Source organism: Colossoma macropomum, unplaced genomic scaffold, assembly GCF_904425465.1.
Source record: "Colossoma macropomum unplaced genomic scaffold, Colossoma_macropomum, whole genome shotgun sequence".
Taxonomy (NCBI): Eukaryota; Metazoa; Chordata; class Actinopteri; order Characiformes; family Serrasalmidae; genus Colossoma; species Colossoma macropomum.
The window spans coordinates 6,229,601-6,256,940 of NW_023494795.1; the positions used below are offsets into that span (position 1 = coordinate 6,229,601).

Sequence of the window (27,340 nt, forward strand, 5' to 3'; positions counted from 1 at the left end):
TGAAAAGTCTGATCGTTTAGCACAGTTTTAACAATAAATGATGTTAAACGCTGGAGTTAATGTAGAACTGCTAATTCAGCCTTTAACCCTGAAGGTTGGCGCGCAGACTGCTGGTCACCATAGCAACGACAACAGTCTGGCCTGGCTAGTAGCTAACAAAAAGACAAAGAGAGAGATTTAAGACTAACATCGATAATTTGGAGACCAATGGACTTATTTGCGTTTATAATCACTCCAGCTGGTTTGTTGCGGGGCTGAGGTCGCTTCTCATTCGCCAGCTTCTTGTCCGAATTTTCCCGTTCCGCCTTAAATAGTGCAGCAATTCTGGCACCTCAGGCACCATTTGAGGTGGAACAGGACAATTCAAATGAGAAGCTGACTTAAAAAGTCAAATGCTGAGAGACATTTTACAAGAAACTGTTCTACTTTTGCGGAAAAGTTTCCCGCCGGAGATGCGAGAAAAGCGGCTATAGCTGAGCTAAAGCTTAAAGCAGAGCAAAGTGAGTCTGTGTTTTCATTTATATTATACTTGTAGCCTATTCTACTGCATTAACTCATACTGAGACATATTTACAGCCAAGGTATGTTGTGGCTCCCAAAGTGGTTTGATTTTTGTTGAAAGGACAAAATGGCTCTCCTTAACATTTGGGTTGCGACCCTCTGGAATACACTAATATGAGAATTATTCAGAATGCACATTCCTAGTCAGTGTTCATCCATAATGTGGGCTCACTACACGTTCAGAGTGCATGCCCTCTCCCCCACCCTCTTGCTCGTATGCTACGTTGAGAGATCTGAGAGGCGTTTGGTCTGTTTGGATGAAGGCTGGTCTGTGAGCTGGAACAGAATGTGTTGAGGGTGGGCTTTCACTTGTTTGCTTACCCTTCGGCCCTTTTGCTTTCCCACCTCCTCTACAGCCCCCACCCACCTGCCCCTCATCCATGTTTTTTTTAAACTTACTCCCTTTGGTTTGTCCTGCCAGGACTCTTTGCAGTGCGGGTCTAAAACAGGTGGTCGCTGTGTCGTCCCATCTGTCTGGAGAACAGCTGCCCTCCGTTCACTGCCTGTGCCCCCCCCCCAACGTCTTTATCTTACACCCTGTGGCTTATATTACCTTATTGCTAGACCAGGGTTTTCTGACCTTCCTCCTCCCAATTGTTATATGACTCAGAAGGGTTAATTAGTGGACTATAAACTCCACACCCACCTTATTTTAGACAGTGGAACTGTTGTTCTCTCAGCTCCACCGATTAGGGAAAGTTACAGACAGCAGTTGCAGCTGTAGAAAAGCTGAGGTTACTCAGTAGATTTGTCCTTTTACATGTAGCACTTACAGATCTTGTGAATAGTTCTTGAGTTTTTCAAATTATAGGCCTATAATTTTTTTTAAATATGCTTATGATAGAGATGGCCTGATACCACTACTCTTTTTCTGATACCAATATCCATATTGGCCGATAGCGAGCCGATAATTTTCTTTAAAAGCTACCAAGATTTATTATAACAGTCTTAATTGTTGCACTTAAGATCAACAGAGCATCTAAAAGTAGGCTAGCTTGCTCAAACCGCTGTCACTCTACTAACATACAGAATACACTGCTAACACCATCACACACTGTAGGGTGTTGCATTCATTACATCATCATCTACTGGATTATGTATTTATTTATTTTTTTCTCCAATGTCTGATTCAGCCTGGTGCTGATACTCTTCTTTAGCTGATTGTATATGAGACTGATACCATTTTGGTGTGGTACTAACTCTTAATTTGATAGAAATGTAAAGGGGAAACGCTTTTAATAGGAGAGAGTTAAAACAATCGCGAAAAAATAAGTGACATCACTAATGTCACACAAAAATATAGGAGCTCATGGAAGAATACACTTAAATACACACTTTATTAAGATAGTCAAGGGACATAGGGACGGTAGGTGTTCGTGTTAAATGAGTAAATGGCTTCAGATAAGCTAATGAGATAAGTGAGCCAGCTAGGGGTGGGCAGTATGAGAAAAATATGCTACTCGATATGTGATATGCCATGATATTTATTTTTTCTGAGGTGTGATGAGTTGGACAGACAAAAAAATAAGCATGTGTTACATTTTAAAAAATACAATAAACAAAAAAGAATACAAATGATTTTTATTCAGCATTTCGCCATAATTTATTGTGATAACAGTACATATTTTTATATTGCCCAGCCCTACAGCTAACCAGTGGCACATTGGATGCTGATGATGACTCTTTGGCTACGTTCACATTACCAGGTTGAAGTGGCTCAAATCTGATTTTTTGCCCCAATGTGATGAGATCTGATGTTTTCAGGGCTGTGTGGACAAATCTGATCTTTTCAAATCTGACCTGAGCCGCTTTCATATGTGGTCCTAGATTGGATTTGTATCTAATTAGTAGCCATGTGACCTTAATGTGACGCTCAGATCGAAATTCATGTGCTTTTTCTCCACTGCGCGTGCGCCATCATTCAGCGTTACCATGGCAGCAGCGCCGAACAGAAGTTAAAGCCTGTAAACGGTGGAAAAGCAGCTCATCTCACCTTTTTCTCCTTCGTCTCGCTCTAATAATGAAGCTGAGAGCTGATCAGAGTTAATTATCTTCTCAGCGAAGCTCGTTCTGCTCGTTAGTTTGTGCTGATGATGAACGTGATTCATTCACGTGACGTTACTGAGTAGGATGTGCTCATCAGGGTCATTTCAGGACGCCGGTTCGTCACATTAATGACAGATTTGAATCACTTACCTAAACGAGTGTGAACCATCGTGTCCGAGAGATCAGATTTGAGCAATAAGGCTTGTAATGTGAACGTAGCCTTTGTCTCCTCAGTGGACGATGTGCCAACATGTTATTTGTCAGATAAATATATCTCCATTATTTCTGGACCCAGCTAACGTCAGCTAGTTGGCTAACCTAGTCAGTGAGAGAGCGTGTCTCTGCCTTTTCTATCACATCCTTAACAGTGCAGTCATATTCAGGCGCTCGTGTTTCAGAATAGCCAAGTATAACATGACATACTTGCTCTCCAATATCTTATAGGCCAAATGTAACAGTGAGTGTGTTTACATGCACTTAATAATCCGATAACTGCAGAAAATCAGATTTTGTCAGTAATCTGATCAACAAATTTACATACTCTTGAGTAATCAGATAATGGGGAAACTCCAGGTCCACATGAGTCAGACAGTAATCAGATTTCTACTTTGCAACCAGCCAATAAACTCTCAGAAGAACGTAAATGTAACGTAAAACTCAAACTTCGCGCCACTTTACCTGAAAATATGAACATACATCGTCTAGAAGATGAAGAATATTTAAATCCTTCATTTCGTGTTTGGTTTCAACGCCGCTCCAAAAGTGTTTTGCTGCGTCTCGCGACATCCACCGTCTGATCTCGCGCATTCACAGACTGAGAAATCCGAAAGAAATCAGAGTAAAAGTTTACAGCACTCAGAAATCTGATTAGTGAGTTAAAATCCAGCCTCTTTATCAGATTTCTAGATCAGAATATGGTGTTTACATGACCATTTAAATAATCAGATAACTGCAGAAATCCAATTATTATCAGATTGATTGAGTGCATGTAAACACACTCAGTGATTTCAGTATTGAAATACTGGCACCTCAGATCGTTACCCGAGTACTCGAGTAGCTGTGCACATTCTTAGGATCAACATTTGCATTTTCTCTACATTTTGATCCTAAATCTCCATTTCTTTTTAATACTGACCACGCAGCAAATGGACATTTGCCGTTTCAGCTGTCCTTGTCCTGCTAAGTGTGAACGCACAGTTGTCGGCTCTGGTGGGGTTAAAGGTGAGCATCAGTAAACACCAATCATCAGAGTCTGTGCTTCCTGCTGGTTAATGGTGAAGACATGGACACCTGTCAGACTCTGAGTGAACAGGGCTTTCACGCTGTGGTCACAGGCGAAGGCCCGATATAGTTGAGAGAATTTAAAGCACGTCTATTCAGTTGTGTTTCAGCTGAAATGTCCTTTGGCCACTTTGTCATGTCTCTGCCCTGAAATTTCCTTTGCCAGGGTGGTGTTTACATCACGGCCACTTTCACACCAGCGTGTTCTCATGCTTCTCTGAGCTTTGTGTGCATTTTAAACCGGACCTCTGGGACTGCAGTAAGGTCACTGCAGTTCCTTTCCTCCTCTTTGGTTGGTGACAGCATACTAAACACCATCGAGCCTGGCTGTGTGGTGCCTTTAGAATATTAACAGATCCCCTCTCCTCCTTCCATTGCTCCCTCTCTCCTCCTGTCGCCCCGCTGGTCATGTGCTGAAAGGACCTCGGGCCATTTTCGTGGCCCAATGCCAACACTGGAGTGCATGTTAAGAATCTCGTCATTTCTCTTTTTCACCCCTTTGCTTTTCCCCCAGACACACACACACACACACACACACACACACACACACACACACACACACACACACACACACTCACTGCAGATCCAACTGCAAACTCTCTCTTTTTAATTTTCTTTCTCTGTCCTCAAGGGGCGAAGCTGCCTCATGAAAGAGCAGTTTAACACCCAGCTCAAAGCTGCTCTTAATTAATAGAGAGAAATTTTGGTTTCTGAGAGGAGTGGGAGATGGGGAGGTAGGATAGGATAGTAACCACAAACCCGCAAGGGACACATTAGCGGGCTTCTGAAGCTGCTGCTAGTGATTATTGAGCTGTTCATACCTATGAATATGAACCTATAACATTTATTTCCATGCCCTTTTAAAAGGCCTATAAAATTATGCATGGCATATGAAATAACCTCTAAATTTCATTTTCATGACCTATAAAGTAAACATCATTTTTACACCAATTGCTAATCAGATAAAGCAGGTCTTCCACACGAAACATGAACAGCAGCTCAGATGGTTTTGAAAGTGTAGTCGCATTAAAGTCTGCATTTTCCCTGCATTGTGGTCCTTTTTAATGCTCACTATGCAGCAAAAGGACGTTTGGCGTTTCAGCTGTTCTTGCCCGTCACGTTCAAACACACAGCTGCCGGCTCTAGTGGGGTGAATAGGTGAACACTAATCATTGGGGTCTTTAAATTGTTTAAAATTTTCATCTTCATAACCTTTAAAGTAAACATCATTTGCATATTACTGTTTCTACAGTAGTTTAACTGCAGTTCCAACAGTTGATGAATACAAGTGGGATCTTTTACACTGATTTTGAAATTGTAGTTATCAACCTAATAGGTTAATAACAATAATATTATCCAGTAGGGCTGAACGATTTGTGGAAAATATCTAATTGTAATATTTCCGACTAATATTGCGAATGCGCTTTAAATTGCGTTGTTTGTTTTATTTTTACAATTGAGATTAAGGCCTGATTTTGTTTAGAAGACCAGAACACCCGTCTTTTTCGGCTTGAGGCTCGACCCCTGAACGTAGCGTGTCCAACTGCCAGTAAGTTGTGGTTGTGATGTCACAACACATGGAGGTTTGGTGGCCTCTGATTGGTCTAACTCATCTACAGGCATTTCTCTAATGGTTCTTCAAGGGTTATTTAGTAAAGACAATGGTTCTGTGTAGAACCACAAACACTAAAACAACCTTTTGCATGCTTAAATGGTTCTTTGCATTATAAAATGGTTCTTCAGATTGATGGAGAATGTGTTGTATATGGTTCTATCTAGGACCTTTTTGAAAAGAGTTCTCTGTAGGACCAAAATGTTCTTTTATTGTTATAAGCTTGACATCAAGCAACAAAGTAACAGTACCAACCCTTTTTGATGCTATACAGAACCACATACAACACGTTCTCCAATCTGAAGAACGTTTTCACCACGCAGCAAACTTTTTATGCATGTAAATGGGTCTCTGAGTGTTCATGGTTCTATATGGAATGACTGTCTTTACTAAAGGACCATCTTTTTAAGGACCTTGAAGAACTATATTTTAAGAGTGTCGGCTATAATTAAAGAAAATTTGCAGCTCTTGCGATTTCGATATAAAAACGATTAATCTTTCAATCCTAGTATGCAGGCTAAGTTAGCACAGTAAGCTTTAGCCGTATTATATTTAACCGAACACAATTTATAGGCTGTAGAAATGTGATTTATTAAACCTAGGGCTTGAACTACCAAACTCTGCCAAGATCAGTGTTTGCAAGTTGAACAAACATATTTATTTTCTTTAGTTTGAACTGGCTGTGTGCCATACTGGAGAAAGGTGCCATAAACATCACTTACGGTATCTGTCCAAGTTTAGCAGCAGCCTTTTTTACTGTTAAAAAATTAGGATAATCATTGTATTATCTTAGTTTAATGTCAGATGAATGTATTATAATTCTCTTCTTCATAAAAAGCACAAAAAATTGCTAGTAGTATGCCAATATTTTGGTGGCTAGCCAGCTAAATTTCACATTCCACCTTGAAAGATGTCAGAATTGCTGCACCATTTAAGGTGGAATGGAGAAATTAGAAGAGGAAGCTGGCGAATATCTGACTTCAGCTTCATATCACCGAAAAATTAGGGGTGGGCAATAATAAATAATTGTCTTATACCCCTCTCTGAAGGCATATGATTCCCTAAATGTAACCAAAGCCCAGCAGTGAGGAGCTGAACTTTACCCTCCTCTGCTGTCACTGCAGACTGACAGTGTCCCTTACAGAGCACCACTAGTAGCCTGTTAATGAAGTAATTCAACCACTAACCCTTGTAACTCTTGGGGTAGGGGCAAAAATAAATGGGATTGGGCCTAAGTGATCCCCTGATCTGATCCCACACAGTCGGACACCACTGGCTTTTATTCATCAAATTTCGTGTTCGTTTTTGTTGCCGAAACATCCCTTCAATGAGTTGACTTGTGATGGGATTGTTAGGAGCCGCACAAACTGTAGATTTCAAAATCAAACAGAAGTTGTTGGCTGTTCACTGCATATGCAGGGGCTATATAGAGAAAAGCTGAGCGATGAAGAGGCTGGGGACTTACTGTGGTGTCCTACATCAACTGCTGGAACAAGGCCTGAGTGCAAGTGCTTATTTGTAAGTAAATACAGAATCAGAATTGGGTCGCCTACGTTTCACCAGGGACTCGTATTTTAATGACTCAAAACCGCTCAGTATGTAGCTTTCCAGTCTTGATTAATACCCTCAAGCCGACTCTTTGGCTGACTTCAGTGTCTAGGCCGACTTTAAGAGCCTTGCTGCGCACAGCGTGATTAACTGCACCTTTCCTGCCACAGGAGCAGTCGGAGCGAAACTGCATGAGCTGAGTGTTTCCCAGATAAACATCACAAGGAGCAGCGTACTTTACTGCCCAGCTATGGAGTCGGGAGTGCAGTGGAAGCGCTCACATAACTCGGAGATCCTAACAGCAAATAGCAAAAAATCATATTTACACCATTTATCCAATTATAATTTTATGAAGTCTCCTGACTCTCCTGGAGTAAATGTTGCAGTCGTTCACGCTGTCGATACCAGCTGATTTTATGTATTTATTTATTATTAAAAAAAAGATTTTAAAAAATTATAAAAATATTTTTTTGGCTGCAATACCACAGGACTGTGTTATGGAGCTGACCGATAGAGGCGCACTAGCCCAGCTGGCTAAAGGCTAAACTTGGACCTAGACCAGGGGTCGGCAACATACGGCTCTGGAGCTGCGTACGGCTCTTTTACTGCCCTGTTGTGGCTCCACAGCAGAATCAGATTTGTAGGTAAAAACAAAATAATCCTCCTTTACAGTAAAATAAAGCTCTGCTGATCGTTCAACACAGTTTAACAATAAATGGTCTTAAACTCTGGAGTTAATGTAGAACTGCTGATTCACCCTTTAACCCTGATGGCTGGCACGCAACTACTGATCACCATAGCAACGACAATAATTGGGCCTAGCTAGCAGCTAACAAAAAGGCATAGAGAAAGATCACGTGATCACATATTACCCTAATATCCTCACGTCACGTGAATGAATCACGTGCATCATCAGCGCAAACTAACGAGCAGAACGAGCTTCGCTGAGAAGATAATTAACTCTGATCAGCTCTCAGCTTCATTATTAGAGCGAGACGAAGGAGAAAAAGGTGAGATGAGCTGCTTTTCCACCGTTTACAGGCTTTAACTTCTGTTCATCGCTGCTGCCATGGTAACGCTGAATGATGGAAAAAAAAAGGCACATGAATTCCAATCTGAGCATCATATTAGGGTCACATGGCCACGAATCGGATACGTATCCGATCTAGGACCACATATGAAAGTGGCTCAGGTCAGATTTGTGTGTCCACACAGCCCTGAAAACATCAGATCTGAGTCACATTAGGGCAAAAAATCAGATTTGAGCCACTTCAAACTGGTAATGTGAGCACAGCCTTTCTGCTGCTTGTCAACCCCACTGCTGACGTGTTAAGCTCCATGTACCGGTGCTCATGCACACATCACTCAATATAATAAATTGCTGTATTCTATGCTGCGTTTAAGCGCCAGTATCGGCGCCAGTATGGCATTGGTATCGGTGCAACCCTAGTTTTGAGGCTAATGTGAAATGGTTTAGGTGTGCAGTTTGCGTTTGTGTTAACTGGTGGGGTATAATCATTGGTTTGTTACCTACATTAGCTTCGTAGCTCCAGTGCAGAACTAAAAATGGTCCTTGTAGTTATGAGGAGGCGGCACTGTTATGCCTTAAGAAATCCACAATAAGAACAGCTCATATTTTGAGCATGCTGGACTTCACAGTTCAGCGCAAACGATCTAATTCTGAACGTGCAGCAACCCCGCTGGGAGAGTGCGAGTCGCTGGGTGAGTGCAGAGCACCGCTCTCCCGGGGACGGCTGCAGCACATTCTAGCGCAGGGCCAGGCTGAGGTCACATGGCCTCTGCTGGCTACTGTTTCGTAACAAAGCTCCTACAGTCGGCTGGCTGCTTTGAAGACACAAATGCTGCCAGTCCGGATAGTGTTGCTGCTGCAGCGGCCCTTCTTTGCCTCCCTGCGGTCAACTTCTTAATAGGTGCACGTTGACCTGCGTAGACCAGGTTAAAGCAAACAGTAACAGATCCACAAACACTGCTGGGATGAACGTTAAACGTAAGCAGGCTGAAGAACGAGGCCAAAGCGTGCTGCCGTAATTCAAACCGATGTTTCTTTTGTGCCCTTTAATTTGTTTTGGAAACCAAAAAACAGGCTGGTTATAACAAATGATGGCTCTCTGTCAGCCGCACTAGTTTTCCTTTCTTTCTACCAATTTTCTGCGTTGAGGTCGACGTGTGGGTTTTGCTTTCTGCCTCAGACCTCGGCCTCACTGGCTGATGGTCTGAAGGGGTGGAAAGAATGCAACGATGTGAGTTTTACCCCCCCCTTTTTCATGAGATCTAATATGGAAAGTGGCTCGTCAGATTCATCGCCGTGGCAAGTTTTCTCGTCAGGAGCGGGAAGCCTGAATGGAATGTGGACACGCACACATTCACGGAGAGAGAGAGGCCTCATCGCCGAGTTACACAGATCCACTCGACAGGCAGCGAGAGTGAAAAGTAGTGGGGGGGGAACTGAGGGGTTAAGACAGCTTAACTGAGAGCATGACTCATCACGTACGGATTGCCATGTTTGGTACCGAAGCTCCGTTTCACCTCCATGTGGACTTAATTATCTCAGAAAAGGCAGGAGAGGAGCTGGACTTAGACACATCTGTGGAATCTGAGGCATAAAACGTTGAGGCATTTGGAAGTGTGAGCTTGTTGTTCCTGTTCATTCCACACATACTGGTCTCTTGTCATTGTTGTCTGTAGGAATGTGCCAGTATAAAGTTTAATATCACAATAACTGTCTGTCTTATTATCACTGTGCTGTGGTCATCTGCTCATGATGGTGTGTCAACACAAAATAAACGACTTCCTTTGTCTCGAATGTCAGAGGACAGTCTGTGTACAGACCATCTGTGGTCAGATATTTCCTCTCTTCCATACCAAAGGAATAAAACTCTTGAATTGCTTTAAACCACCACTTGGAACATTTTAAACTCTGTGATGCTTAAGTAGCTTTGCTTAGTTGATGTTATGGCTGCATTCGTAGAAAAGAAAGTCAAGTCAAGGTGCTTTTGGTCTCTGAATGCCATCTTCTTTAGTGAGGTTGTCGTCTTGTTCATGGCTTCTCTTCTGTGGGACCTCATCTTTGTTCCTGACTTTTTCAGTCCCCTGGCTGAACATTTTCGGCGTGATATTAAAAGATTTAGGGATTATAGTCTCAGCGTTAGTGAGCGGTAGATCCAGCTTGTGCCTTTTGAAAGCTGGTGATAAATTGACGGTTGGGACCCAAAAGGCAGCATGGAATTTTCCTTCTTTTGGATCAGGCCTCACCAGCTGAAAGGACGAGTGCCTGTTCTGTCTCGTGACGCCAGGGTACTAAAATTTGTTCCAATTATAGCTATGCTTGCTCCAAACTCTAATAACTCTAATAATAGTGTTTGTTCGTTTTAATTCAGTGTATCGCTGCTGTCGGAAGAAAACCTCGTACCTCCAAATGATAACTTTACAGGAGAAGGAAAAAACCTGCTCTATTTTTAATGTAAGTCAATGGAACCAGACTTTTTCCCAAGTCATTTTGGGCCATTTCTGTTGGTCCATTCATCATGAAGTTTACACACAGTGTAAAGGCCAACAGGCATTTTTAAATTATGTCAAACCTGAAAAACGTCAAAAATGGAGATACAAGGTTTTCTTCCGACAGCAGCGATATGAGGATTTACATTTTGTCTGAAGTAGAGTCTGACCAATGTGGAAATTTTGTGGCTGATAACAATTTTAAGGGGTGAAAATTCACATAACCAATATCACTCGATATAATTTTATATTTTAAATTTTAGTTTTACACTGAGTTTTAGCTAAACAGTGTTTTACTGATTTGTCAGTTCTCAATTATTCATTCTTAAAATGAATTAATTAACATAAATTCTGTCTTTAAATAAAATGCTTTGCACTCTGTTCATCACCTTTTTCATATTTTTTTTATTAGTTGTCTTCATAACCACCAGCTGGATGCATGTGATTTGTGTAATACTTACTATGGCGATATCACCAATACTAATGAAACCGTGGGTCAACCTGTATATCGGTTAGGCCTTAGTCTGAAGATGATTTGGGAAATGACATTCAGGAATAATGAATCTCTCTAATATGGAATGAATGATGGCTCTCAAATGTAGATATCAATAAACATTTATAATGTTGTAGTTTTGCAAAAAAACTGAGTTATTAAGTACGTTTACATGCACTTAATCTGATAACTGCAGAAAATTAGGATCTGATCATGTTTACATGCACTTGAGTAATCAGATAATGGGGAAACTCCAGGTCTACATGAGTCAGACAGTAATCCGATTTCTGCTTTACAACCAGCCAGTAAACTCACAGAAGACGACGAGACGTAAACGTAATAAAACTCAAACTTCATATCACAGCTTTTTTTTTAAACATTGAATCACTTTACCTGAATGTGAACATGCATCATCTAGAAGATGAAGAATATTTAAATCCTTCATTTCGTGTTTGGTTTCAGGGCCGCTCCAAAAGTGTTTTGCTGCGTCTCGTGGCGACGCCGTTCTGTTATTTCCGGTGCCGCCGTCTGTTCCGCGCATGCGCAAGACTGAGAAATCCGAAAGAAATCAGAGTAAGAGTTTAAATCTGATTACTGAGCTAAAATCCAGCTCTCTTTATCGGATTTCTTAATCAGATTTCTAGATAAGAGTATGGTGTTTACATGTCCATTTGAATAATCAGATAACTGCAGAAATCTGATTATGATCGGATTATTGAGTGAATGTAAACGCACTCATCGACTGTATTCTCATGATTGCAAGTTATTCCCTTAAGACTAGATGTCTCTGTTTCATACTCCATACGCAAAGCCAAGTGAAAATAAAAGCTCTGCCCACAGGCTGTTCCCGCTTTCCAGAGATCAGACTCCTGGCCAGAGGGTGCTTGTGCGGTGTGGGATCCAGAGAGCTTACAAGTCAGCACTTTAGTGTCGATAACGAGAGAGAAGTTTGGCAGCTGCTTTGGGACGAGCGCTGGTTTGTGGATACGGTTCACTTTGGCATGTCAGAATAAATTGTGTCCCTTCTTTTCTCGGCTAACTTTAGCCGAGGTCCTTGAACAAAGACTGCGTACTGAAAAAAACCTCCGCTTTCTCTTTGTGCTTGTTTAACTGGGGAGAAAAACCGGTAATGGTGAGCTAAATAATACTGTTGGAATGGGTCAGCGATTTGAGGTCGACGATGGATTGATTACGTCAGGGAACAATAATTCCCTGTAACTGGTTTAGCTTCATTCACAAGGAGAGAGAGCCCAAAACTGCATCTGGATTTCCCAGTTGCTTTTGTTTCCGCCCTGTTGTAGCAACAGCATGTTGCTAACAAACAAAAGCCTCCCATAGTTGAAAGCTTCCTCGATTTATTTGAGACTTCGCTCACTGCTGTCCTGAACTGTAGGCTTGAGTTGATGTGACCATGGTGTTGCTCGTTGGCACTGTAACTTGCAATCCCCCCCCCAATGATATGAAGGGCCCTGTGCCTCGAATGAGTAGCATCTGGTCGCTGCTTTGGGACTTGGCTCCTCAGTTCATTTCAGCCGAGCGCCCAGACCACTAAATTATACACTGGTCCAAACCAGAATGAGGGGACTAGTTTGGCCTCTGCAGTTCTGAATGTTTTGGCTCAGCCCAGATCCGTCTGGGAACAGCGTTCCGTCCTCTTGTCTCGCTAATCCTATGAATCCACTGGCCCATGTCTCCACAGAAGACTGCTAGGGCCAGATCACCATAGAGACCAGATCAACAAAAGCCTCCGACGTAAGGTGAGCTACGGAGAGACGGAGCGTTTGTGGGGGATACGTTTAATAGGGTCCCTCTGTTTGGATCCTGTTTTTGTTTTGTTTTGTTTTTGTGGTTCTCCAGTTCTCCTCTTTCAAGGATAGACTTTCCTTTGCGCTGTTCCTCTCTATGGTTACTGAAGAAAAGACTCCACAGACCAAAGGACTGACCAGACAAGGCCTCTCTCTATCTCTCCTTTTCTCCTTCTCACTTCGTTACATCACCACGTCCTGTATTGATGAAGCTATTTGGCCTTTTGAAAATAGCCCTGGGACTGAGGTCAGAGGTTTTTCGCCCCATGCCCTCCATGTTTAACATCTGAGCGCTGGGGTGACTACTGGCTTATTTTAGCGGTAACTTAGGAACTCGCAGGTTCTGTAAACTTGTCCAGTGCAGTCAGGGGGGGGTCAGGAAAGGAAACTGAATGCCTTCCACTCGTCGCATTTTACAAATTCTGCAAGCTGTGACTCACACGAAGGCTGGATATTTGTGGCGACTGACATTTGAAATCCATACGCCGTACAAACTCCATTATATCTCTAACCTTTTGTAACAATGGCCAGTCTAAGAAAGATGTGTACAGTGTGAGGAATCGGCTCTTGCTGCTGTCAGGCCATGTTGGCGCTGTATAAGGCTACGTTGAGGCTGCAGGTGAAACTGGCCCAAATCTGATTTACTACCTAAACCAGATTTTGTTGTTTGCTTGTTCACATTATCTTTTTATTGTGGCTTAAACACCGATCAGGCATAACATTATGACCACCTCCTTGTTTCTACACTCATTGTCCATTTTATCAGCTCCACTTACTATATAGGTGCACTTTAGTTCTACAGTTACAGACTGTAGTCCATCTGTTTCTCTGCATACTTTGTTAGCCCCCTTTTACCCTGTTCTTCAGTGGACTATTCTCAGTCCAGCAGTGACACTGAGGTGTTTAAAAACTCCAGCAGCACTGCTGTGTCTGATCCACTCAGACCAGCGCAACACACACTAACACACCATCACGACATCAGTGTTACTGCAGTGCTGAGAATGATCCACCACCCACATAGTACTTGCTTTGTGAGGGTCCATGAGGGTCCTGACCACTGAAGAACAGGGTAAAAGTGGGCTAACAAAGTATCAAAGAAACAGATGGACTACAGTCTGTACAGGTCATAATGTTATGCCTGATCGGTGTATTTGACTTCAGTATAAATAAATCAAGCTCCTGACCCACATATGTAAAAATAAATAAATAATTAAATACATAAATAAATAAAAAGAACACTGATCCACCCTCGTCCAAGAAACACTGCTGTCATCTGTACTTCCTTGAGATTAATGGACTCCTTTAACAGATCATTGAGCTTTAATATGTGCGAACTGCTGATTTAAACACAGAATATGAAATAAAATGACCACACTGAACAGAGTTTATAGAAAAGAGTAAAAAATGGTGAATTTTAATCAAGTTTTAATTGTGGATGCTGATCAAACATAATACATTTTATGATTTTTTTTTTCCAGTTTAAGATCTTTTTTAATTTCTTCTAAGTTAAGTTGAAAGGTAAAGATTTATCATGAGTTTATTTAAAAAAAAAAAAAAAGAAAAATCCAGCACACAGCAGGTCAGCTGGGCTGCGTTTAACAGGCAGGACTGAACCCTTTGACTGTTACACTGCCCCAGTTGGGAAACGGATGAGATACTGTGACAGGCAGAGCGAGCCTGAGACGCCCCCAAAAATAAAATGAGCTCATGATGCCTTTTGGTCAGCAGGTTTATTCTGGGGTGAGGGGACATTTTTTAGGGGACTGCCCAGGCAGCCAGATTTAGCCCTGAAGGGTGGGGTTCAACTTGAAGCTTGGAGACTCATCCGGGAGCCTCACAGAGCTGTCGTCCAGCTCGCTGAGCGCCTTAGAGACACAGAAGTCGGCAACTCAGGAAGAAGACAGGAGCAGACAGTCTCCCCAGAGGTGGAGGTTTGGAACACGCAGCAATGACGCGTGACGTGTAAGTTGACGGGGAGAAGAGGGGTCAGCTGTTCTGCATCGTGCCAGCGTTAGATGTTCAAAAGATTGCTGTTTAGTTGTGCCCTGTAGGCACTTTCCTGCAAATGGCTAGTTCAGGGGTCAGCAACCCAAATGTTAGGAAAAGCTATTTTACCATCTTGGCTGTAAATATGTCTCAGTATGTGCTGATGTATTAATATAGACTAAAAAATATACTATACACGGCAACGCAGACTTACTTTGCTCTGCTTTAAGCTTTAGCTCAGCTATAGCTGCTTTTCTCGCATCTCCAGCAGGAAACTTTTCCTCAAAAGTAGAACAGTTTCTTGTAAAATGTCTCAACGTTCGACTTTTACGAGGCTGACGTCGCTTCTCATTCGCAAGTTTCAGTTCAGCTTTGCGGCTTGTTTAGTGTTTGACAGTTTTTAATTGCAGATTAAACGTATCAGGAAACCAGCTGAAGTGATTATAAACGCAAATAAATCAGTCTCCAAAATTATCGATGTTTGTCTTAAGTTTCTCTTTGCCAGGTGAGATTTTTGTCTGCATTGCTAAGGTGACCAGCAGTCTGCACGCCAAACGTTGGGGCTAAAGGTCGGTGAATCAGCAGATATGAGTTACATTAACTCCAGAGTTTAAGACCATTTATTGTTAAACTGTGTTGAACGATCAGCAGAGCTTTATTTTACTGTAAAGGAGGATTATATTATTTTTACCTACAAAGCTGATTCTGCTGTGGAGCCACAACAGGGCGGTAAAAGATCTGCCCATATGGCTGGGAGCCGCTTGTTGCCGACCCCTGGGGTAGTTATTTTGATGAATTTCTTGGTAAATTATGGCTTTTTGTACAAAGCTTATTTGAGGCGCACTACGTTACATTTTGTTCATTTGGATTCACCAAAATGTTAGATTGTTGGCTTGAAACACATCCAGGAATTTTCTGTGTGTTTATATTAGAGAATCCTCTTCATGTTGGTTTGGTGCAGTACAGTCTGATTGTCAGTGTCTGCTGTTCCTGCCTGTGATCAGCGTTTTTGTGCCTGCTTTATTCCCAGTCAAACACACTGTATTCTTGCATTACTGATATGTTTAAACAGCCTGTTTTCAGATTGCACCACGGGTACCTTACGGGTTTGTGGCTAATTAAAATATTTTTATTGATCTTCATGGTTTTACAAGCTGCATTTGTTGGTTAAGTAAAAATCCGAGCTGGGCTGAACCCGAGAGAAAGCCTGTGTTCATTAGATATCACTCATTTTCAGAGCCCCGGGTTAAACAAATTGATGCGGCCCAATTGCTTTTGTGGTTTACATGTCCTTACATTGAGCTTTTAAAACAAACTGCGTTCAGGGACTGTTTAGAAACTTTGCTGCACTATAATTCAAGACAGTTCTGCAGAGTAACAGGACCGTATGCCTATAGCATAAACAGATGGAGTGACGTGATAAGGCTGTTTTCTGGACGTTTGTGTGTATTTTAACCCAGAGGCCGTAGTTTTGAACTGTTTTTTGTTTTTCAGTAAATATTCTGGTAACTTTGAAAATAAGGGTTTAATGTACAGAACGTTTCTAATGCTGTTTTGGAGGCGACCTGATTTGCCTTCTGTTTAAATGCAATGATCTTATTGTTGTTGCTATGTAGGTGAGAAAATGCACATATAAAAAAACGGCTGTCTGGTAGAGTCAGTCTTATCTTTAGCCGCCTTTCACTGATCCATGTGGATCAGTTCATTCTTAACCCTTGTGTGGTGTTGATGTGTTTGTTACTCAGTGGTCTGGTGAACCCACAAATCAATACAGCCATAACAATTTATGTAAAAATACCAGATGTTTAAAATATCACAGGTGTCCAGCGTAGGGTTCTCCTTTAGCAGCTGTAGCCAGTCAGCAGCCTGTCCATGTTGTCCACATATACAAACACACACACATAAACACACACACACACACACACACACACACTAACAGCAGGCCATGTAGGAGGAGAACAGAGTGAAGGACACAGCACCTCCACACTTTTACTCCCCGCAGGTTCACCCAACACCACATGTGTAATATAAGTGTGTTGGGGGTGAACAGAGTGAAGACACTGAAAATGGGTTATTTTATGTTCTTCACAGAAAATGAGCAAAGGCCAAGAATCTGAGGTTGAAATAATAATAAATCACATCATTTTTTCTTTTGGTAAACATTGAAAATGGGTCCCACACCGAACACCATAGAAGGGGTTGATACTTTGGTCAGTTCCTCCTTCAAAAACTGAAAGCAAAGCAATCGACCTGTTTACTTTTGGCTGACAATTTGCTTAAACATCTCTAGAATGCCTCTAGAATTTGCGGCTGATGGAAACAACCTGAATTGTTATCTTGCTGCCCAACGTTTGCATATCTTTACATTAGTTTGCTCGATTGTTTGGTACAAATGAAATTCAAGGTTGGATATTTGCATTTTAAATCTCATTTGCATGTCTGGACGAGTACAAATTAGGGTCACGCTAGATATTTATGAGCAAAGCATCTGTTTTTAATGAGAAAACTCTTCAGTTTTTGACATGATTTGAAAATACCTGTCGCTCTTTACATTGTGGGTAAATTGAGTCATAAATGGACCAAAACAAACAACCCGGAATTACTTGGGGGGAAAAAAAAGTCTGGTTCCATTGACTTCTCCTGTAAAGTTACCATTTTGGAGATACGAGGTTTTGTTCCGACAGCGATATATAAGTTTCAGAGTCATGTTTGAACATTCATTGCCCTTTAGGGACTGTCCTTAAAGTGAATACCTTTTAATGACAGGACATTTTCTCTACGTCCTCAGTATGGCGATGTAAATGACTCAGGAATTACAGGTAAAATTGTAAAGGAACTCCAGGTTACTGACACTATGCGTACTATTAAGGGCTAAGCAGTGCATTCAGTGCTGTTTTTGTGATGCTGTTTCCTTTGAGAACAATTTGGAGGAAATAAAGGCTTTTATTATGTACTCCCAATCAGTTCTGTAAACATCCATGCAAAGTTTATGGCTGTCAGTTCATGAAAACGTGAGACTTTGCATTTTTGGAGATAACATTAGCAAACATGAGTTTAGGATTGCGTGCACAGGACTGCTGACTACTGAAGTTAATTAGGTAATAACAGCCTATGTTTTATAGAGATGCATTAATCATGGTAAAAATATTCGAAGAAAATGGTAATCAGTGACCTGAAACAAGGCCGAGTGTTTAATGTGTAGTTTCATACTTTATACTGACGCTAATAAGAGAACCCTTAGGTTCCCAGTGATTGAGATCAGGTTTATATCTGTAAAGAAATATTGAATTGGCAATATTGGTTGCGGTTCAACTCACTTGACACTTGATTGGTTTTATTCCAGAGATATTTGTGACCCTTGCATTCGTAACACAGTGTGCTGTATGACCAAAAGGTGGCACTTTTCCAATACACTCATTTGCTTTAAGCTTTTCTCTGCAACAGTCCTTGGAGATGCTACTGGTCCACATGAGGCAAACAGGTTTCTAGGGTTTTATAGCAAAGATCTACTGGCAGATCTGGTTTTAATCAATCCCTGGTTCCTGATAGTGTATCACAGTGGTTCTCACTCTGCCCTGCTCGTTGTGGTGGTCTCTCCCTGCTCTAACACAACCCAGTTCACCTCAGGAAGAGCTTGGTAAGTACTTCATTAGTTGCATCAGGTGTGATGGAAGCAGAAGAAACTCTAAAATGCGCATGACAGTGATACTCTAAGACCACTGATTCATCACATCTCACTTTACTTCTAGATAGACTATGTTTAGAGAGTTGCCTGACATTGAAATGAGTTAATATCTAAATGCCATTGAATACAACCTCTTCATTATTTCTTGCATGCAGATGGTTTTGGTTTAAGTAACAAAGCCGTGTTGCGCATCAAAGACCTGACTGCAGTCAGAGACCACTTGGTTGGATAGTCTTGTACGCTGCTTGTTCTGTTTCTGCTTCAGACAGTATAAAGTTCTATAAAAGCCTGCAGTAGCTTGATAAATGACTTCCATTCTAAATTACAATTCAAGTAAAAAGGCCGGTCCATTTAAAATTCTGGGAAGTCAAGATGGCGCGTCGATTGATCTTTCTACGTTTAGTTTAACCCTTGTGTGGTGTTCAGGTCTGTGGGACCCATTTTCAGGGTTTACCAAAATGGAAAAATGATGAAATTTATTATTACTTCAACCTCAGATTCTTGGTCTTTGCTCATTTTCTGTGAAGAACATATAAAATAACCCATTTTCAGTGTCTTCACTCTGTTCACCCCCCACACATTTATATTACACACGTGGTGTTGGGTGAACCTGCGGGGAGTAAAAGTGTGGAGGTGCTGTGTCCTTCACTCTGTTCTCCTCCTACATGGCCTGCTGTTAGTGTGTGTGTGTGTGTGTGTGTGTGTGTGTGTGTGTGAGGGTGGACAACATGGACAGGCTGCTGACTGGCTACAGCTGCTAAAGGAGAACCCTACGCTGGACACCTGTGATAATTTAAACATCTGGTATTTTTACATAAATTGTTATGGCTGTATTGAATTCGGATTGCTTTTGCTTCATAAACCCACGAAAATATTGTTGAAAAACAGGAAATGCGCAAGAAAAATGAAGAATATGGGGCTTTGAATTTAGAGAAATGTCAGAAGAAAACCTCGCATCTCCAAAATGGTAACTTTACAGGAGAAGGAAAAAACCTACTTTACTTTTAATGTAAGTCAATGGAACCAGAATTTTTTCCAAGTCATTTTAGGTCAGTTCTTTTAGTCCAATCATCATAACACTTGCATGCAATGTAAAGAACAACAATATTTTCAAATTATGTGCAAAACTGAAAAATGACAAAAAATGGAGATACGAGGTTTTCTTCTGACAGCAGCGATATCTTCAACTGTTAGTGATTTATCTTTGAAAATGTAAGTATAATATAAAACATTACAGTAATTGTTGAGTTTGTGAACTCAAACTTGAAGCCTCTAATGTATTATTTTAATACTGCTGCACTCAGACTGTGTTACTGTACGCAGCGCTGTAAATATGCCTCTGAGGAGGACTGCATCTGTTCCGTGTGGCGGCTTTCCATTACCAGTCTGAGCCGCTCATGGCTCTGGGCTAAAACTCCTTACAGAGTTGGTTCCACAGCCTGTTGCCCTCTTTCCCTCTTTGTTGCTGTGTCTGTCAGCGCAGTGTGTCTGTATCACACTCCCATCCTGCTGGCCTGGCTATGATGCACTGCTGTAGTTATGACACTAAGTGACTGAGCAGCCGCCTTGGCACCAGCAGTCATTGTGATTTGCAAAGATGATTTGGTTTGAGCTAAATTTAGCAGCGTCTACAGTTGTGTGCGAGAGCTTGATGTGGCCTCACTCCTAGGATATGAATGTGTGTGCCTGAGTCTGCTGCTGTAGTCGAACACTGTTGCAGCTTGCTCTAATCCGTGCTGGTCTCCCTGGCGAGATTGCTGCTGGCGTGACGGTGGCGGAGATTGTGTTACAGATGGTTGAAACCAGACCGATCTTTTTTCCTTGGTCCTATGAGGTACAAGGAGAACCACATGAACCTGATGAGCCTGATACCGGGCCCAAAACCAAGAAAGACGCTTGTTTAAACCTGCCACCATGGGCACATCCTTGTTGGCAACAGTAAACTCACTAGCTGCGTTCCAGAGCCGAGGCTGCAGGCGAGGTAGTGTGGGTCTTCCGTGGGACTGTCCTATGAAGACTCCTCCTTAGCAGCCTGTTGGTCACACAAGTGGAGCAGTCCTAGCAAGGCTGCGTGGTGACGCCACCAGAGCGGCGCCAAACTCATGAGGAGACGTTCTTATGTAGGACCATAAACTACACACATACAAATCGCTGTTGTCAGAAGAAAACCTTGTATCTCCATTTTTGACGGTTTTCAGTTTTTGTCATCCTTTGAAAATGCCTGTTGCTCTTGACATTGTGCGTAAATTTCATGATGAATGGACCTAAAGAAACGGCCCAAAATGGCTTAGAAAGAAGTCTGGTTCCATTGACTTACATTAAAAGTAAAGTATGTTTTTGCCTTCTCCTGTGAAGTTACCATTTTGTAGATAGAAGGTTTTCTTCCAACAACAGCGAAATACTTCTAAATAGAATATGATATATGGACAAATGCTTTAATGAATCAGTCATTTTACGCTGTATAAGGTAACGAAGACAAATTCAAGTATGTGAATAACTTTTATATCTTAAGACAAACTCGCTCCAACGGATTTGTTTTCCGCCATTTTCGTGGTGGTCTTCTTCTTCTTCTTCTTCTTCTTCTTCTTCTTCTTCTTCTTCTTCCCCCCTTTCCTTTACGTTGTTTGTGCACAGAGAACTGTGGGTAACTGAAGGCCTGGAAGGATACATCTGTGTCCTTGAAATCACTCAGAACGCAGCCTGCCTTTCTAGGCTGTATACGAAGGGTCCTTCACTTCAGAATGACCTGCTATGACGTAGCAGCCGAGAAATGCAGCCTAGACTTTGGAACGCAGCTTCTGAATCAATTTCAGCTTGTAGAACTGGAGCTTTCTGTGTGCTGCCAGGTTTTCTATCACTATGTAAAAGATGCATGAGGCTTCTTTTCTTATTAAATGCCCCCTTTTTTTTAAACTTGTTTGTAGGCCTATTCAGACTGAAGTTCAAATCAGTTAAGCTGGACCTACACTACATGATTTTTAGCCTGATTTGATCACCGATTTGCCCCTTCTGACAATTTTTTACTATCTGATATGATTTTCCAGGTCGGGAGCTCAATCAGAAGCGACTGACGGCGCAGGAAGATCTGGTAGTGTGAGAGGAAAAACAAGTGTCCTCGTTTCTCAACTCTGTAGCCCTCCGATCAAGCTCTGAAGTGATTGGCTGCTTCTGATATTTTCAGACATGTTTGATTTTTACGACTCAAAGCACTGAGATGGTCAGCAGTGTAGCTGAATGCGTGATTCAGGCAGCAGCCAAGGAAAGAGTAAAGAGATGCCTGGCTGGGGGTGTGTGTGTGTGTATATATATATATATATATATATATATATATATATATATGTGTAAAATATCTGTATATATATATATATATATATGTATATATATATATATATATATATATATATATATATATATATATATATATATATATATATACACACACTTTTTTAAATATATTTTTGGATTATATTTAAAAATGTTCTCCAGCTCTGACTGTAATATCTGCATTTCAACCTCATGTTCATCCCCAGTTTGCCTTTTCGCTACACTTGCTGTGTGTTCATAAAAGCACAAACAGGTCTGCTCCAGTTTAGCTTTGTATCATGTGATAACTTGAGATCTGAGAACAAACAAACAAAAAAATTGTGAAAATCTTTTTAGATTAAAAAATTCAATAAATGACGTTTAAAATGTCTTTCGAATATTTGTACAACAGAAAACTTGTCTTTTGATAAAGTATAATAATGGTAATAAATGGTAATAAAAATAATAATAAAAAAATTAAAGACTTTTTCTAATGGGAATCTCACTCTCCTGCACAGTCAGTAAGTGGTTGAGCACTCTGGGGGAGTTTTCCTGTTAAACCTTCTGCTCAATGTTTGCACTTGAACTCTGAAGAAATGAGAAACTTGAAATAGGGAAAAAAAGTTGTTGCTTCACAATTTAGACCAAAAATACTAAGTAAAATTCCAAATCTGCAGACATATGTAAACTTATTCGCTGCTTTACTGACCTTGTCCTGATAAGCTGCCTTCATCTGAACTGTTTACATAAATGCGTGTGATTAGATAAACTGCCACACAGGGCTGCTACAGAAGCCGTACTGGTTCATGTTCTTGTACGTCGCTGAAATATGACCATTTTCTATGTACGTTAATTGACTTTGCTGCAGAATTTTTTCATGTGCTTGGTTCGGTCTTTACTTGGTACGTTCACCAGCTGACTCAAGTCTAGCACAGCCAGCGTGGCCTGAAACTTTGGATAAAATCGAAGCACATCTGGGTAACACTTTCTATGAATGTCACCTTTTGTAAGCATCTATAAACACATTCATAACATGTTATAATGCATTCATAAGGCATTATAAACATGTCTATAAATATTTATAAAAATGCATTACACATTATAGCCATGTTTATTATGCGTTATGAATTGTTAACATAATACATTATAAGTGCTAATCATAACAAATTATAAGAGCTCATAAGTTGTATTTGTCCGCTCTAAGTAAAGTGAAGTGTACTGTACTAAAGCCTCCTCCAGTGTTCAGAGTGAGGCTTCAAGTTGACGTATTTACTGAAGGATTTACTGAAACACTAAAACATTCACAGTAAAGCTCATTACAGGCTTCAAATGTCAGAGTTTAAACTAGAGCTGCCATCAGTGTTTTACCCAGTGTGGGAAAGGTAATGTTCACCACCGTTAGCTTGGTATTTGTCTTTACTTTACACTCTCCAAGCTGGGACTGACTTCTTTGACACTGACAGTATAACATGTTATCAACACTATTTATAATACATTATATTAACAATTCATAATGTATAATAAACATGACTGTAAAGTGTAATCCAGTGCAATTCATTTTTATAAATATGTATAACCACATTTATAATGCCTTATGAATACATTATAACATGTTATAAATGTGTTTATAGATGTTTACAAATGTGACATTCATAGAAAGTGTTACCCAAATCTGTTTCTCTGCATTTGATATTTTTTTTTAAAGCGACATTTTAAGAGTGTTTACTTTCTTTGCTTGCTCCTTCGTTGGTGGCCTTCGGTTCACCCTATGAGGTTTGAGTGCCGACTGCAGACGTTCAGTGGAGGCGTCACGCAAAGGATACCATTTGCTCCATTTTGCTACATGTTCAGTACGACGGAGGACATGCAGAATCCTGTCTACAAGCTTGATTCATATCCTCTTAGCAGCTCGGGATAAAGGGTCATCTCAGAGAGTGATATTGATTTCCCTGAAATTTTAATACCATAAGGGAAATGACTTTTCTCATGTGAGATTAGATGATGTCATCCCCATTGTTATGTTAGTGATCTAATACTTTACAAAAATTCTACACCGATCAGGCATAACATTATGACCACCTCCTTGTTTCTACGCTCATTGTCCATTTTATCAGCTCCACTTACTATATAGGTGCACTTTGTAGTTCTACAGTTACAGACTGTAGTCCATCTGTTTCTCTGCATACTTTGTTAGCCCCCTTTTACCCTGTTCTTCAGTGGTCAGGACCCCCATGGACCCTCACAGAGCAGGTACTATTTGGGTGGTGGATCATTCTCAGCACTGCAGTAACACTGACGTGGTGGTGATGTGTTAGTGTGTGTTGTGCTGGTACGAGTGGATCAGACACAGCAGTTTACTAAACAGTTCATTTATTAGCTGCTATTCTTTTCTTCCCTATAAAGCCCCGCCTCTTATGCTTTCACTGTTTGCTCTTGTGTCCAATCTCAAAATTGGTGGATGAAAATTATTCCTAATTTTATTTATTTATTTATTTATATTTTTTTTTAATAAACCCCTCCACCCCCATCTCCAACATGGTTTAACTGTTTATAGCAGTTATTTACCACATAGTTACTAAATTAGAGGACTGTCTTACTGGTACACGCCTCCTTTAAAGCAATCCTTTGCTTCAACAGTGCAAATATGGCACCTTCAGAGGTCTGACATCCGAATTGGCGATATTCCCCCTGAGATTCCTGGTTTGGAGGTGCTGTTGTCATCCTCCCATGCACCATGTGTGCTGCCAATGCTACTCTCCAGGTCTCCCACACTCACACACTCCCCCTGACCTACTGCTCCTGCCCACTCATGGGCACCCTGTAGGTGCAGGTGGCTTCGCAGCCCCCGGCACGTGTGTACTCTGTGCAGATGCGAGCTCCGGTCTGTGGGGTATGAATGACACATTTGTGAAGCTGATGGTGGTGAAGACTGGGTGCCTTTGTATCCTGCTTGATTGATTTGTATATTAATGGTGCAGCTCTCAAAACTCTGCGCTTGTAATTGCTCGTAATATTTGATGGACAAGGCCCATAAGATGAACATGGGTTCAGTCAGTGTTGCATAAATAAAACGAATCACTCCTACAGCCGCGAGTTGGGCGGGGTCATGACTACGGCTGCCCCCGTGTTTTACACAGCGCCTGCGTCATTAATGGCAGTGTTTATGGGTTGGGTCTGCTTATTGTGATGAAGCATCTGCAGAGTGAACTCTGCCTGCAGCCTTGCAAAGCCCTTGTCCTGCAGCTGACCTGTCACTCACGCCCATCTGTTCCCGTGGAGACGCAACAGGCCACTTTCAGGCTATGGGAGCTGGACAGGCTCCTCATCGCCACCCACCACACCACATGAACCCAGAGTGCATCTGTCACATGTACAGTATCTGTAAACATGAATTTACACGTTTTTCAAAACCAGTTTTCTCTTTAAGCTTTAGTGGCACTGGTTCTGGGGGGCTTGCGCTCCCACACTCTCACTGGTAAATGTCATCCTGGGTCCTTCCTTGTTACCAGTATGGTGCTGGTCCCAATAGTCTGTTGCACTGAGTGACTGCTGATAACTGTGTCTGAGTATTGAAATGGTCACTGCTGATTCTAGGGATGGCGGTCACTGCTGATTCTAGGGATGGCGGTCACTGCTGATTCTAGGGATGGCCCAGGCCTGTCACGGTCATAACATTTTAGGAGACGATATATATATAAAAAAAAATATATATAAAAATAAATAAATAAAAAAAAAAATATATATATATATATATATATATATATATATATATATATATATATATATATATATATAAATAAAATATTCCTGTTTTTTGACATAATTGGAAAACACCTGTGGCCCTTTACATTTACATTAAATTTTATGATAAATGGACCAAAAAAATGGCCCAGAATTGAAAAAATTAATATGGTTCCATTGACTTACATTAAAAGTTTGTTTTTTCCTTCTCCTGTAAAGTTACAAATCTGGAGATATGAGGTTTGGTTCTGACAACAATGATATACATATATATGTATATGTAAGCCTGATTTTAGTATATAATTATCTCAAAGTATATATATCTCTAACTATGTATGTATGTGTGTGTGTGTGTGTGTGTGTGTGTATATATGTATACACACACACACACACACACGCACATCAGGCTTATATACTAAATGTAGTTTGCCAGACTGGCAGTTCACAAGTTGTTAGGTTATCACGTAAAACTTAAGACAACATTGTTTAATGTTTGACAAATAAAATTGCAGTGAAAATTGCAATGTTGGTATAGAAATGATTCATTGGGCCTCATTCACCAACCATCCTTAAGAAGAAATTTCTTCTTAAAACCCGCTTTTGCTGTTTTCATGAAGATTGTCATTCACAGTGTTTTCTTATTTAGGATTTTGTTCTTAGGTAAGAACGGAATCTACACACATTCAAGAGCACAAAGGTGTGAACAGTTGTGTGCTTTAAGAACACGTCATGAATCTGATGTAGGCTTTTTCTGAGGCCCTTTCTCAAGAGCACACTTAAGAAGAAACTTAGGAAGCTATTGGAGAATGAGGCCCACTGTTCTGCCCTAGTATTACTCCAGGAAACCTCTTTGAATTGTTTCCTGCATCTGTGCGATGGAGGAAGGGAAATTTTCTGTAATATTAGTCAGCTTATTAAGATTACATGCTATTCTTACAATAGCAGGTGCCACCAGTTTCTCAAATTCATGTGCTTTTGTCATTAGACACATCACACCATCTCCAAAGCCCCACTCAGAGCACTGCCTTGGTTCAGGCTGTATGGAAACAAAGAGAATGCATGGCTGATAAAGAGAATTCTCCTTTCAAGCAGAGCAGCGGAGGAGACTGGGGAGAGCGGGGGTGGGAGAGGAAAAAGAGCAAAGGAGGGAGAGAGCAGGAGAGAAGGAGGGAGCGTTGGCAGGAGGGAGAGAGAGAGGCAAGATTCAGAAAAAGAGTAAGAAAAAGGGAACTTGCTCGCTTGAGCAGTAATAACAGAGCGTAGCGATTTCATCTTCCCCAAAACGTGATCTTCCTCAACAACTGTGAGCGCTCAAATGCCTGTTGCCAGGTTACCGTCCGACACTGTGAAGAGCGGGATTGTGTATGCGAGCGGCATGGAGAAGCGCCATTGACTCGCACCCGTCTCTAAATAATGAATCACCGATGCGTTCGGAGCGGGCGAAGGCGATGAATAGGCGAGCGTGATCGGGATCGAACCTGCAGCGTCCGCGGAGTCGCCCCGGGGGGGTTCTAGGAGGGGAAGCCATGCAGCTCCAGTCTGCGACGCACTGCAAGTTGTCTGGATTCATCCTGGGCGAAAGATGTGCGGCGTCTTCGAAAATGGAAGCGCACCGGTACGTAGGCGCTGGGTTTCTGTGGGCTTCCGTCTGGCTGGAGGTGCGTGTGGATCAAAGCAATCTGTTGCGTATTCGGAAGGGGAGCATCTGGCTCATTGCATCCTTAATGCCGCTAGAACGCTTAAGCTCTAACGTTGCGTAATGT

At 41.4% G+C, this 27,340-nt stretch overlaps 1 protein-coding gene across 8 annotated transcripts in view; it reads left to right on the forward strand.

The window, feature by feature from the left end:
* Positions 1-27,340, forward strand: part of enah (ENAH actin regulator) — a 169,843-nt gene that overhangs the window by 26,184 nt on the left and 116,319 nt on the right. For 2 of the 8 annotated variants that reach the window (XM_036581288.1, XM_036581289.1), the window contains exon 1: positions 26,815-27,192. The exons of 1 other annotated variant lie outside the window; for it this stretch is intronic. In XM_036581288.1, the coding sequence (XP_036437181.1) occupies positions 27,104-27,192 (89 nt within the window). In that variant the 5' untranslated portion in view covers positions 26,815-27,103. Of the gene's footprint in view, positions 1-14,662; positions 14,825-26,814; positions 27,193-27,340 lie in introns of those variants that run through there. 5 more of the 8 variants (XM_036581290.1, XM_036581293.1, XM_036581294.1 and 2 more) reach the window with 5 other exon arrangements.